The 14,600-nt window shown below is 38.9% G+C and overlaps 1 protein-coding gene across 5 annotated transcripts in view; it reads left to right on the top strand.

Annotated features, from left to right (window-relative positions):
* ZnT77C (Zinc transporter 77C) overlaps nt 1-14,600 on the top strand; it is a 326,998-nt gene that overhangs the window by 280,124 nt on the left and 32,274 nt on the right. For all 5 annotated transcript variants that reach the window (XM_083129657.1, XM_083129658.1, XM_083129655.1 and 2 more), the window contains one exon: nt 2,568-2,696. In XM_083129657.1, the coding sequence (XP_082985783.1) occupies nt 2,568-2,696 (129 nt within the window). The remainder of the gene's footprint in view (nt 1-2,567; nt 2,697-14,600) is intronic.

Genomic DNA, 14,600 nt, shown 5'->3' with positions numbered 1-14,600 from the left:
GAGGAAGTAGAAGCTGAGCCCAAGCAAACTGTGAAGACTGCCAATCTCGTGACGTACTCGGTTACGTCCGAGATACGTTACAGAGTAAGCCACGCAAAAACCAACCCACATGACCCTCCTTTTTTCTTCTTCTTCCTCAGATTCGACTTTCGTCAAATGTATGAAGGAGCCTTAATTAAAAAAAAATCAACGTGAAAATTTCATAATACCCCAAAAAATTTCAAAGGGACGCTCTGCCCCTAATTGAGCTAGAGTATATGGAAATGGTTTCATATACTCTATTGAAAGGTCTTGACGTGCAGATTCCGAATCTGAAATCGCTTTCACTCTAGCTGATTTAGGGGCAGAGCGTTTTTTTTTCCCCCAAAAAATTTAAAATCGCCATATCTCCGTTTCTAATTGAGCTAGGAGGATGGTTGATAGCTCGTTGGACTCTGAATGAAGTCCTTTTTCCGATTCTACAAAATGGGGGTTTTCATTTAAATTTCACAGGGGGCGGGGGTGGGGAATCAAGTGTGATATTATTGAATAGCTTTTTTCACTTATTAAACACACATTTTTTTCGTTTTCCGATTCGATGTGTATTTCTCACGATATGTGACCGTTCCGGGACTTTTGGACCACCCGGTATATGTGATAAAGTGAATTACACGTCGTTACACAATAGCTTTTTAAACCTTGCCTGGTTTTCAAAAATGTCAACTCGGTTTGGTAGAGTGTTGTATTGACCGGGTAGTCTGTGGATGAGAGAATGCTGTATTAGGCTTAATCTTGGTTTCTGATATGTGAAAAGCTGAGTGCTCCTTGTGGTGCGGGACGGTACTCGAAAGTGAATTTCTTAAAGAAGGCGATCACTTCTTATGTTCCCATTGGTTATTTTATGGAGGAAAATATGGTCTGCAAGTTTGTGTCTTATCATGAGGGCTATGGATATTTAGCATTTTCAGAAGGATGGACTTACGTAAATGTTTTGTGGATGGAATTCGATGACGAACAAGGGCCAGGAAGAAATTTAGAACAGAATTTAGTCTATCTAATTTTGAGGGGCATGCCATAGACAAGATAGGAGAACAGTATTCAAGTTTTGGTGAAACGAGAGATTTGTAAAAAGGGCCGAGAGCAGACAGGTTGTTTATTCCAGCAAAACGATAGAGAAGACCCAGCATACGCATGGAACCCTTAGTGACTGCAGAGATGTGGTCAGAAAAGGATAGTTTCTCGTCAAATATGACGCCTAAGTCCTTCTGTGCGGCAACTCTTTGAACGCAATTATTTTCTATGAAATATTGCGTATTAAATGTATTTGGATAAGATCATGGTGGTACATTTCTGAGGATTAAGTATCAGGTTCCTTATTTCACACCACTTTATTAGGGAATCTAAGTTCTTTTGAAACAGTGCCACGTCATTTAAATTTGATATTTTACTGTATATTTTGCAATCATCGGCGAACAAAAGAAGGTTTTTACATGAGTCAGAAATAAAATCTGGAAGATCATCAAGGTAGAGGATGAAGAGAAGAGGTCCAAGAACACTGCCTTGGGGAACACCAGAAGATACACCTCGATAAGAAGAAGAGGTTCCGGAAAGTACAACCTTTAGTTGTCTGTTTCGGAGGTAGTGTTTGAGCAGAGAGAGAAATTTCCCATGAATATTAAAACGATGAGATAATTTATGTAGGAGGTAGTTGTGGTTTATAGAGTCGAAAACTTTCGAGAAATCAAGATATATTACATCCAGTTGGGAGTTTTCAGATATGCAGTTGATAGCGTCAGATAATACGATGCTCAAGTTAGTTAAGCAGGAGCTGTCTGGTGAGAAGCCGTGCTGTGCTGTATTTATGTATGGAGAGGTCAATTTGTAAAGTCGGTCCTTTATTATTTTTTCACAGACGATAGAAAGTGGTGATAATAGGGAAATGGGTCTATAAGAAGCAACAGCATCCTTGTCTCCAGATTTATATAACGGTACAACGGTACAATTTGAAGTGGGAATCGTGTGTTTAGTCACATATTTGGTCGTAAAACTTTTCATACTTGAATTCGAAACGCCACCATCAACCGAGCATTTACTATCTGGACATATAGTACGTTTGTAGGTCCTGTCCTCGTTATGGACTGCACCTACAGTTTAAAGTGGGATCCGAACCACTGTGCGATCTGCTATCCAACAAAATATTATGGGCTAATGCAACTTATCTTTTAACTTCTTCGTGTGTGTGTGTGTGTGTGTGTGTGTAGAATCTGGCTGAAAAACTTATTTCTATGAGAAAACGTTATGAAAAGTAACTACAAATATAACTCTTACGATTTTTTTTGTGGAAAAGTATCAGAGTTACTGTCACACTTATTAATTTCAGAAAAGTAAATAGTTACTTAAAGCCTACTTTTATTTCTGCCATTTCATTAAAAGTTCTTGTTATTAAAAGTGATGTCAATTTAAAAACTCAAAGAAAAAGAAAAGTATAACACTTGAATTGGGCATTTGCCAAAGGCAATAAATTTACAAGTAGCAAGTGTCGAAAAAGGCAAGGTTCATAGTTTAATTGTGCCTTTTCTCTGTTCCAGTATGGAAGTTGTGAAGAAGGAGAGAAGAGGCAACCGACGATTGGGACTCTATCAAAACAAGAAGAAGAAGCGGCAGAGAAAAAGGTGTCTGGATGCTCTGTTAAGTGGCAAGAGGATTCCAAGAAATCAGTAAGTTCATTTGCACAATACAGCATACATCTAGTTGCTTTGGAACAGGTGGAAGTATCTATCTACTTAATGGGGCTGTCAACTGCCAAACTTTCCCGGTGGCGGCGCCAGCTAAGTTGTGTCCGAAGATAATTTCGTTCGTCATTTGGTTTCCCTAAGCTTTATATTGAAGCACGATGCAGTGTACTACTATTTCCACCGAAGTGAAGAGTATCTTGAGTTTCCTACAATAATGAAGTTCCTGCCTTCACTTTTTCTGGACAGTGTCATGCATGATGCATTGATTTAGTTTATTTTACTTTGCTCTTCTGCCATTTTGGGTAATCGTGAAGATTAGGATGAAGGATGACATGATGAAATTGATGCAAGGGCGCTCACAAGGATCATCCATGTCAAGACCGGGATTCGAGCCTGCGACCCTTGGCTTTGTAGCGCACTGTGTTAACCACACCGCCACTGGTATCGGCCTAGGCAGTGTCAAATTTGTCGGTGGATCACGGCCATTATATAGGCTATCCGTGTGTGTGTGTGTGTGTGTGTGTGTGTGTGTGTGTGTGTAGCCGACCTACGTGGCGGAGTGTTTAGCAAAGTGTCCAAGGGTCCCGGGGTCGAATCCCGGCATGGGTGTTCTTTGTAAATGTTCATTCATCAATTTCATCATATCATTACTCATCCTCATCTTCCGATTAGTAATAAGTGGAAGAAAAGCGAAGTAAAATAAACCATATGTAAACAGTATGTAATAATTACGCAATAGTGGTAACCATGTTTAAGTATAGAATTTTTGAGAAAACTGAAGTTGTCTATATTTTATCTTTTCAAAATACGTGTAAGGGCCTTGCGTTTCTTAATTGCAGCCCTTTAAAATTCGAAACGAGACTTATTATCCTAGACACTCATCTCTTTCTAGATCTTTGCGCTACAGTACGCACGGAGTGTGTACCAATTACGTACCCGTGTGAACGCTGCTCCAACTTGTTTTATTTCTAAGTAGGTCGCTCATAGTATTTCGAGAATTGACACAATTTGAAATCAGACATGGGAACTTCGCGCGAATAACATCGCCAGTTGAGCAATGGTCCCGATTGGGTCATTGTGACTGCCTTTCGTTGCAAGAAAAGGAGGCCAATGGCATGCTTACAGCAAGTTCAGGGTCGGACGTTGCATAAGGTGTGTGCATGGACGTACTAAGTGGTGTTTGCGAGTAAACTCACCTGTTAGTGACATGAATGGTGAATCTCAATAAGTAGGCAGGGTGGCATCGTGCGGAGAAAATCTGTGGGTGTTCGCAGAGAAGTTGAGACGTCTATTGTCTTATTATTGCTCATATTCACTCTATCTCCACTTCCCAACACGGCAGTGGCACCAACTTATATGGGCCTGTGGGGCTCGAGGCCGCCTAATATTTTAGAAATAAACAACTTAATTACTGACTGACTATTATCAAGAAATTTAATAATAATTTGTTACATCACCAATATGATACTTGTCCTATATTATTTACACTATCCCTGCTCACATCGTTATTAGGAAGGAAGGATAAGAGCTTTGTAACTAGGATGAGGACCGATAGGCAATAATAAACTTACATACTAAGCAGACAAAAAGCACAAAAATAGGGTCTAAAAGTTATGAACATCGACAGTTTTTGCAACATTTTCCAGGATTAGACAGTCAAGAAGCAGTTATAGGCACTTATGACTAAAACAGACAAAAATAGCCACTATAAAATAATGTATTATTCTCTGAAATAATCTGAAATGGGATCTCAATGCAAGAGCCTACTTGTTTTTTTTTTTTTTTTTAAACAATCTCCGAGTTTAGTTCAACCAATATTTCTTACAAGTTGGCGCTACTGTAACACAGATACGCACAACAGTGGATGGGAAAAAGGACAATCGACGAGACGGCATCAACAAAATGCATAATCGACAGCAGTGACTTTTGAAATGTGCAATGTGTACGACTTTCCTATTGCATTAAGACAAATTTGGGTTGGTGAGAGCACATCCTCTTCTTTGAGATTATTTAGAACTAAGTAAGGCAAGCAATTGGTTAACCAAATTCGTTGCGAAGTTCCCGGAACAATAACTCGCTGAGTAGCTCTTAAAGTTACAGACATCTACTAAATCTTACTTCAACTACTGTACTTACAGCCATGGGCGTCCGTACGATATTTTCCACTAAGAGAGCCGACCTCCGAGGCGGAGTGGTTAGTACAGCGCGCTACGACGCCAGGACCCCAGGTTCAAATCCCAGCCTGTTTTTGTGAGCTCCCCTTCATCAGTTTCATCATATCATCTCACTTATCCTCATCCACGCGATTAGCCCAAAGTGGCAGGAAAGCGAAGTAAATATAAGACAACAATAAATTTGAAATTATACGTGTGAAATATATACTTTTAGGTTGACATTAGATTTCTAAGGGGGAGGTGTGGCCATCCTTGCCCCTCCCCCTCTTCCAGACGTCCATGTCCGTTCTACATTATTGTACTTTCACCTAGAAATTTCGTGGAGAGGAATCTTACTGCCGTTATAAACGATATTATACTCTTGAAGAAAATTAAGTATTTTCAAGCCGATTAAAGTTCAAAGCAACTACGGGGGAAGGGGTTGCAGTGGCAAAACCACAGAGGTGCAAATGGGTATTGCCTGTCCCCAATCTTGAACGGAAATCAATTCTAGGGGAGCAAGCGGGGCAAACATTGAGGTAAAAGAAAGCAAGACTAGGAGAATCTAAGAGTAGCAGGACAAAAGGATACTCAAGATGGAATTAGTTTTCGCGTCTTTCTTTCTTTATTTATTTATTTATTGAAATTTCCAGTACAGCAGAAGCCATTTTAAACCGGAAAGAAACAACAGTAAAACAGTACACTAGAGTTAAAATGAACACACGAAACAAGATAAAATAAAATAAAATAAAATAAAGAAAATATAAATATAAACATAAACAAGTCGAGACAGTTCCAAGGTAAACAGATGTGTTTCACAAAAGCATTACTTATATACAATTTTTTATGTTGGTGATAAAAGATGGATATGAACTGAATATATCGGTTTGGTTTGAGATGACATTGAACTGATTTGGTAGTCTATGAAATAGTGAACGTTGAATGAGTGAGAGTCTTGGAGTTGCAGTGTGGAAAGTTTCCTTGCTCCGTGTTTTGTGTCTGAGGGAGAGTTCGTGGAGTGGAATGCTGCTTCTTAGGTTTCCATTAATTATCTTATGTAGTAATTTCATATCTGCAACGTATCTACGTGATTCTGGAGTATTTATGTTTAAGTTTATAAGCAGATCTCTCTTAGGTAGGTGTCTCAGGACCGGCACTGTATATCGAACGATGGAGAGGAAAAAGCTGAGAACACTCTCGATCTTGGAGGTATGAGAAGGGGCAGCCATGTTCCAGATGGGTGAACAGTATTCTAGAATGGGGGACACAAAAGTTTTGAAGTAAATGGAAAGTGCTTTCGGGTTATGGATTTCGGTGAATCTGTAAAGTAAGCCTAGCATAGGCATTGCCTTTTTTGTGATGGTTGATATGTGATTATCGAAAGTTAGTTTAGAATCTATGAGGATACCTAGATCTCGGTGTTGTGCTTCTTTTGTTAGAGTGATGTCGGTGAGTGTATAATTACCTTCAAGAATGTTTTGCTTCAATGAAATTGTTATGTAAGAGCATTTCGAAGGGTTTGTGGTCAGTTTCCATCGCTTGCACCATTCAGAGAATCTATTTTTGTCATTTTGGAGAAGTTGCATGTCTGATGGCTGTTTTATTTCTCTCATAATCTTGCAATCATCAGCGAACATTAGAATTGTGCTTGAGATGGGGGAATTAAAGAGGTATGTGAGATCATCCAGATATAATACAAATAACAGAGGGCCAAGAACGCTTCCTTGCGGCACACCAGATATAACAGGAAGCCAGTTAGAATTAGTTCCAGGAATATAACACGTTGTTGTCTATTTCTTAGATAGTCTTTCACTATTTTTAACGTGTTTCCAGTTATATTAAATATGTTAGCTAATTTATGAAGTAAATAATGGTGATCCACTGAATCAAAAGCTTTGGACAGATCAAAGTACACAACATCCAACTGATTACGATTAGTAATTGCTTTTATGGCATAGGATTGCATAGAAGACAGATTGGTAAGGCATGAAGAATTTGGAAGAAAGCCGTGTCGTGCTGGGTTAATGTAAGGGTATGTGAATTTCAGAAGTTATTTTTTAGAACCTTTTCACAGACAATAGCAAGTGTGGAAAGGAGAGAAATTGGCCTGTAACATTGCATTATTTCTTCTAGACGGCAAAGAGCACCTGCAGGGGGGTGACAGAGGGGCAATTGCCCCATCGATACCAAATTTTATACAAATAAAAATACATTTGGTAAAAAATTTCTTGCTTGCTTCGCTCGCAATTTCTCCTTTTCTTACAGTCTTGACAAATTCAGAGCCGTAGCTAGGGGGCGGCGGGAGTTAGCCCTGGCCGCCGAAAGATCTTAATGAAGGAAATTGTAAAAGAGGATCCCATGGTACCCCATCAAATTTTTTGTGCCATATTAAATCAATATTGTTTTCAGTTTGCAAAAATTTGGATCTAAAAATTATATATATGCAAATATATATGCAATGAAACTAAAACAGTGAGATAAAATGAGGTTTAAATCTTTACCGAGTGAACTTTCATCAAGGTTTTTGCCCCTCCTCCCTAATCAGAGGGTCTGCGCACCCCTATGAGTGAAATATAAGTGTATAATACATAATCTTATGTAACATTCATTTTTCATGGGGGACGTGCTCTTTCCTAGCACCCACTTCCGGACATCCATACTTACACCCCCTACGCGGATCATAATACAAATGTTTTTCCCAAAGCATATAACGAGTTCATGTTGTGGGCTATCTCACCATACTGTAATGTTCGAATTGAAAAAAAAAATCCTGGAAAAGGTGGGTGTTCTTCCTCATTCAGATTTTGAGATTTTTTACAAAAATGAAATTTTTTGTTATGTGCATGGTCCCGAGATACCTTGGTGCTCGTTGGGGTGAGGTTCATGTGGAGGACTGGTGTGGGGTGCAATACCCCCTACGGTCGTCCTCTCGTTTGTACACAACTCGTTTTCGCCCTGGCACTTGTTGAGGGTCTCTGTGCGGACGAATTTATTTGGTTTCTTATTGTCTGGGCTCGAACCCACAACCCTTCTTGAGACCTTTGTCTCGGGGTGATATATTTGTGCATTTATATTTAGTCAGTGCCGTTGTATGTTCTTTTTGACTGACAGGGCAGTTTGATTTATTGTTTTGTATAGTTTTGCCCTTGTACACTTATGTACATTTGGTTTCTTTTAAATAATGACTTCGTATTCGATAATAAAGAAATAGACTCCTGAATCTATATTTCAAAAGTTAGTTTCGAGTTTGATTGACTGAAAATCTTAATATAGGGTGAGGCAGTCAAACGGGAAGATTTAAAAAAAATCACAAAAAATAGATAGTGCAAATATTAGTTATTTTTTGAACATGAATGTACTGTACATGAGTTGAAATTACTAGTGTACCTGAAAAATGTTCATTTTTTGAATATGGTGTTAGTAAGATGGACACTTTTTCTCAAGTGTCTGTCTGATGTGAAAAATTTGATCTGTAGTTGATCAATATTAGGTTATTAATAACAATAACAACTATAAAAATAAAAGTACAGTCGCGTAGAATTCTTATGTATTATTCTTGACGAGATTCCCAAGAATAAAGCACTTAAATTGTCAAAAATTGCAAGTGACCTAAACAAGTGCTGTGCAAATTTTAAGGTTTTTATGAGTTCCGATGTATTTTCTGTTGTTGACGATCGTCTTAAAAAAATTATTTTTACAGCACTGATTATATTTATTCAACTATCATATTCAGACATAATTTCTGAGGTTAAGATAAAATTACATTTGTAATTTTAATGTAACAGCAGCACGTTCAGCATCAAATTCCCCATGTATTTAAATGGGAGAACAATTGCCGATGAAATGCGTGAGGTCACAACAGGGGTGCTGTCCTCTACAATAGTTTGCTTTGACCAGACCAATGATTGGGCCATCCTGCTCGTATCGCCCCATCGTATTAATTCCGGTACTCACCAAACTTTTTGAAAAAAACAACACATTATAACATCGAATAAACTGAGCCCTGGAAAAGCAACAATTTTCCCCCCAACACAAATGGGACTCAGGCTCAATCAAGGCAATCAAGATGATGATGATGATCCATGCTCACAGTAGCAATACAAAATGGTCAGACAACTAAGGATTATTGTTTTAGCATGTTTACAGACATTGAGAAAGCCTACGATTCTCTTTCTATCCCAATACTATGCATTGTATTAGATAAATTACAAATACATCCTTCCGTTGCTAATATTATCTGGAATTTATATAATGAACGAAATCTTGTCTTTTGGTTCGATGATCGAGTGGACGGGGTCCGAAAAATAAGAACCGAAATACCACAGGGGTCCCCCCTCAGCCCCCTATTATTCAATATATATACACACCCAACACATGCATCAATTAGATCTTGCTGAATTTAACATATTACAATACGCCGATGATTTATGCTGTTATAAACAAACTTCAGATGCCACTCAAGGCATACTTGCTTTAAAAAGAGCTATAACTGTACTTCGGGGTAACCTCTGGAGTATAGGACTAACTTTCTCACCCTCCAAATCAAAAATAATAATTTGCAATTACCGACAATCCTTAGCTTATCCAGACAATATCCCAAGCATCCAAAATATACCTCTAGTAGTAGGAATAAATATCTCGGAATCTATTTTGACAGAAAACTTACGTGGAGACCCCACATTGAATACATCAAAGCAAAAGGGGGGGGGGGATATTAATATATTACTAAGCATATCTACCACTAAGTGGGGGAGTCATCCATACGTAATGTTATTATTTTATAAAAATTGCTTTAGATCGCTATACGATTACGCAGCCCCAGTATACTGTGGAACAAACACAACACTTCTGAACTCGTTAGATATATTACAACGACAGGATTTACGTACTTGCCTCGGATTAATGCCTTCCAGTCCAAACGTGAGTGTGTATATCGAGAGCAATGAACAATTACTCACTCAAAACCGTTAAAAACTCACAGTACAATTCCTACTCAAAACATGGGCTATACACCCCCACCCTTTCAACAGGGAATTCGCCATACAAAGACAATGAAAGATAGTAAAGTTCATTGATTCCTCAACCCCCCGATATTATTTCTTATACTGTTATTTCATAGACACAGAGGCCTACCAGATGTCATTACCCACGACCACCAGCTCATATTCCAATTAACTATCCCTCTAGAGTCAAACCTGGACATCCATTACGTCGACCGTGGTGAACATGGAAAATATGAGGACAGATGGCCGGAGTCGACTTTAATATATACGGACGGATCAAAAGACGATATCGAAGTAGGTTCTGTATTTTATATCCCGTCCCAGAAATTAATTAGACAATATAAATTACCTAACGACGCGTCAATCTTCTCGGCGGAATGTTACACAATATATAGAGCTTTACTTCATATTCTAGCGTCGAACATGCCACATTCTCTCATACTGACCGACGCCTTGAGCGTGCTCCAAACGTTTTCACGAGCAGGCTACAAACTTACGATTTTTCCTTATCTTATTCAAAGTGCAGCGTAACGACTCCGAAAACGGGGGCAGGCAGTGACCTTCACCTACATCAAGGCACATACCAATCAAAACAAATCCCAAGACTTAGTAGACATCTACGCAAAACAAGCTTGAACACGTAACCCCATTACGATTACTTTACTTAAGGCTCAATTACATTTGACGAGTTTACTAGCTACTCGCCGGGGAGTAAACTCGTCCGCGAGTGAACGTGAATCGCCAACCAGACAAAATCCCGTGGTTCTGAATGTAGGCGCACACTGTTTGAAAGAGTTTCAACTTTTACCTACGTTGGACCCCTTCTACATTACAATATAGAAGGAGAAGAGATAGTTAACCACAGGATCCGGGCTTGAAACAGACAATATTATGCACATACAGAATTATTCAAGTTCAAAAGCAAGAACACAAAATTGAGACTATATAGGACACCTATCAGACTGGTGATAGGGTGAAGTGCTCATATTTCGGATAGGTTCCTAATTTCGGATACCAAGAAATTTCCACCTTAGAACAGCAGCGCCGAAGTGCAGATAATGCGAACTAACACGTTACTTCGTCCCCCAGTTGCACCCTTGTGCTTGACCTTGAGCAATGTGTTTTTAGTGTGTGGTTGATATTTTTGACTTTTCCGGAGTTTTGATGTAATATTTCACTATCCAAACTTAAGGCCTACAACTAGAAGGTTAGTATTTACTCACTTCTGTGTAAATTTTATATAATCTTGAGAGATTCAGCAAACATTTTTACGTAGTTTCAGTCACGTTGTTTCAGAGGGTGAACGCACAGAATCGCCATATTGAACATGCGACTGGGTTTCCTAATTTCGGATGCTACACGGGTACCTAATTTCGACTATCCGAAATTGTGCACCCTTTCTAAATACTCATGATGTGTTATTTATTTCACAGATGCCTGGACGAAAAAGGAAAAACTGGTCCCAAGAAGCAATGAAAAATGCTATCGAAGCGGTGAAGAAAAAGGAAATGGGATTTCTAAAAGCATCTAAAGTATTTAAAGTTCCAAAATCCACTCTTTTGAATTATGTAAAGAGTGAAAATGTTGATGAGCGATTGTCATCATCAATTGGCCGGAAGTGTGCACTTGGCAGTGAGCTAGAAGAGGAACTTTCAGAATATTGCAAGGTGATGGATGAACGTTTCTATGGATTAAGAAGACGTGACATCCGAATATTAGCGTACCAGCTTGCAGTGCGGAATAATGTTAGTCATCCATTCTCAGCAACGAAATGTTTAGCTGGAAAGAAATGGTTGCGACGCTTTTTAAAAAGGCATCCTATGCACTCATTCAGAAAGCCAGAGCTGATTTCGTTAAGTAGGGTTAAGAATTTTACCAAAGAAAAGATCTCGGCATTTTTTGATATTCTTCGACCAGAACTACAAAAGGTGACATTTAACCCCACAAAAGTTTTTAATGTTGACGAAACTGGAATCTGTGTAGTTCAGGGTACTCGGTCTCAAGTCCTGAGTATCAAAGGCAAGAGGCAAGTAGCTCGACTGTCTTCAGCAGAGAGAGGTTCGCTAATCACAATTGTGACGTGCATGAGTGCAGCAGGAACGTTTGTCCCTCCACTGATCGTCTTCCCACGTGCCAGGATGAAGCCTGAGCTGCTGATTGGAACGCCACCAGGGACGGTATCAGCCTGTCATCCATCTGGTTGGATACAAACCCATATTTTTACTCAGTGGTTTGAAAATTTTATTCGAACAGTCAAGCCATCAAACGAAGATCCGGTGGTTCTTATTTTAGACGGGCACTATTCCCATACAAGAAACTTAGACATAGTTTTGTTAGGAAGACAACATGGAGTACACATTGTGTGCCTCCCACCACATTCAAGCCACAAATTGCAACCCCTCGATGTTAGTTTCATGGGTCCCTTCAAAAAGTACTATTCACAAGAAATAGATTTGTGGCTTGATAACCACCCATTCAAAGCAGTGTCAATGTTTCAAATTGGTGAAATATTCGGCAAGGTATATGTGAAGGCAGCAAACATGCAAACTGCTATGAACGGTTTCAAGAAATGTGGAATATCACCCTTTGACCCCACAGTTTTTAGTGACGCTGATTTCTTACCAGAACAGCAGACTAGTGGAGGAAACACTCCTGCACATGTCTCGCCTTTCGACCTTCGGCCTCCACCAACATTGCCTTGCTCCTCCACGATCAGTAGACAAGCTGGCAAAGCAGCTGTGATTACTGCATCTCCTTATCAGAAGGAACTAGTTGAAAAAAAAAGGATCAAACAAGCGAAACATGCAGCAATAAAACAATGAAATGTGTGAGAGCTATTTTCAGAGAAGAGAAAAATGACGGAGGAAAGAGAAAGAAGAAACCAGCTGTCTCAAAAAGATCGAGAAAAAGCAAGCCAAAATCGATTGATAAGGATTCATCCGAGGATGAGGGAAGTGTCTCCGAAGACTCTATCCACCTCGTTTCCACAAACGACGAAGACAGTGCAGATGAAGAATGTATCTATTGTTCCGTTCCCTACCGTGAAGATACATCTGGAGAAGATTGGATAAGATGTGTGCAGTGCCTCAGATGGGTCCACGAGATGTGTGCAGGAACAGACAAGAATGAATGGAAGACTTTCAAGTGTGAATACTGTCAGTGACAAAGAAAACTAAAATTGATTTCATGATATCTTTCAATTTGTAAGAACATACACGTCCTTTATAGACAGTCAGTTGATTTCATTTTATGAGTTTAGCAAATATTTTAACTATATTGAAAGCTGAAATTTATCATTAGTAACCCTATCCGAAATTGGGAAATACCCTATCCGACATTAGCAACCTTTTTGTCAGACAAAAAATATGCATACAATTCTTTGTTTCATAAAATATACCAATTATTTCTTATAAATGTTAGTTAATATAACTTTCAGAAACATTAATAAATATATGTTCAATGTTTATTAACACATTTATGGCTTATTTTGTTTACATTTAGGTACTGAAAATCTAATTTGAAATTAAGTATCCGAAATATGGGCACTTGACCCTAGCTTATGGTGCAGAATCCTGGAAACTTGCATCCAAAGCAGAAAGCAAGGTAATGTGCTTTCAAAGAAAAATCTTACAAAAGATTTTTGGCCGCATAGAATTAGGAATAACATGGAGCTAGAAGAGTTTATCATCACAACGTTTAAGATGGGCAGGACGTCTGATGAGAATGGAGGACAGGCTACCAAGCTTGGTACTAAACCAGAAACTAGGGGGAACAAGGCCGAAAGGAAGACCAAGGGGAAGATGGATTGATACGGTTGAGAATGATTTAAAAAGGATGAATGTAGGTATTTGGAAGAATGTGTTCAGGTGTTCCTGTGTGAACACGTGTGGTGGGCAACACTTGTACCAAAATACACATGGTAAGCATCTTTCACAAATTTCTAATGTCCATTCTTCCCTCTTCACCAAATATCAGCTGCAAATAAAAAAAAAGTGGGAGAATTCATAGGGAGGTTTAAGACCGAGGCGACAAGCAACACATGTCGCTTAGATGTGAGCCGATCAACAAGAGTGCTTCATGTCGTATCAGCATTATAAGCCGCACCAGTCTGCGTTCGATTAGTGAAATCCTCAAGCGACACGTGTCGCTTCAGTGTGAAACCTCACGTGTACTTCTTTCGACCTGATATTCTGATCCTTTTCACTTTCGAGAACGAAACAAACACAGACTTGCACTACACAGACAAATTAATCGAAAGGTTGCACCCTGTCACTTAGTGGGTAAATTGAAAAGCTGGAAAATTAAAAACCTGAATTTCTCGAAAACTGAGCGTGATGGAAAGACACTAAAAGCTGTTCCAGAATCAGCTACCAAGGCACTATAATAAAACACACAGATCAAAAACATCAGAACCCATGTTGACCAGTGTTATCCAATCCGGTTGCTGTATCTCCCCTCTGGTTGTTCATTTTTGCTATGTGCTTACATTACATTACATTACATAAAATTTATGTAATGTTTGAAGAGGAATTACTGAACATTTTTCAGATACCATACTGTTAGTGTAAGCGTTATACTCAATAACTTGTACTGTAGTATCAGATTCTGTGCTTAGAGAACACACGATTTTTTCATGAAATCAAGCTTGTCACACCAGATATACAGGGCATACACAAAATAATGGTGCTGTTTTGAAAGTTAATAAAACATTTATTTATCACCTTACATGG

The sequence above is a fragment of the Lepisma saccharinum genome, chromosome 10, assembly GCF_977018435.1.
Source record: "Lepisma saccharinum chromosome 10, izLepSacc3.1, whole genome shotgun sequence".
Classification (NCBI taxonomy): Eukaryota; Metazoa; Arthropoda; class Insecta; order Zygentoma; family Lepismatidae; genus Lepisma; species Lepisma saccharinum.
Note: the sequence above shows the minus strand (reverse complement) of the source record. Positions and strands in the feature narration are given on the sequence as shown.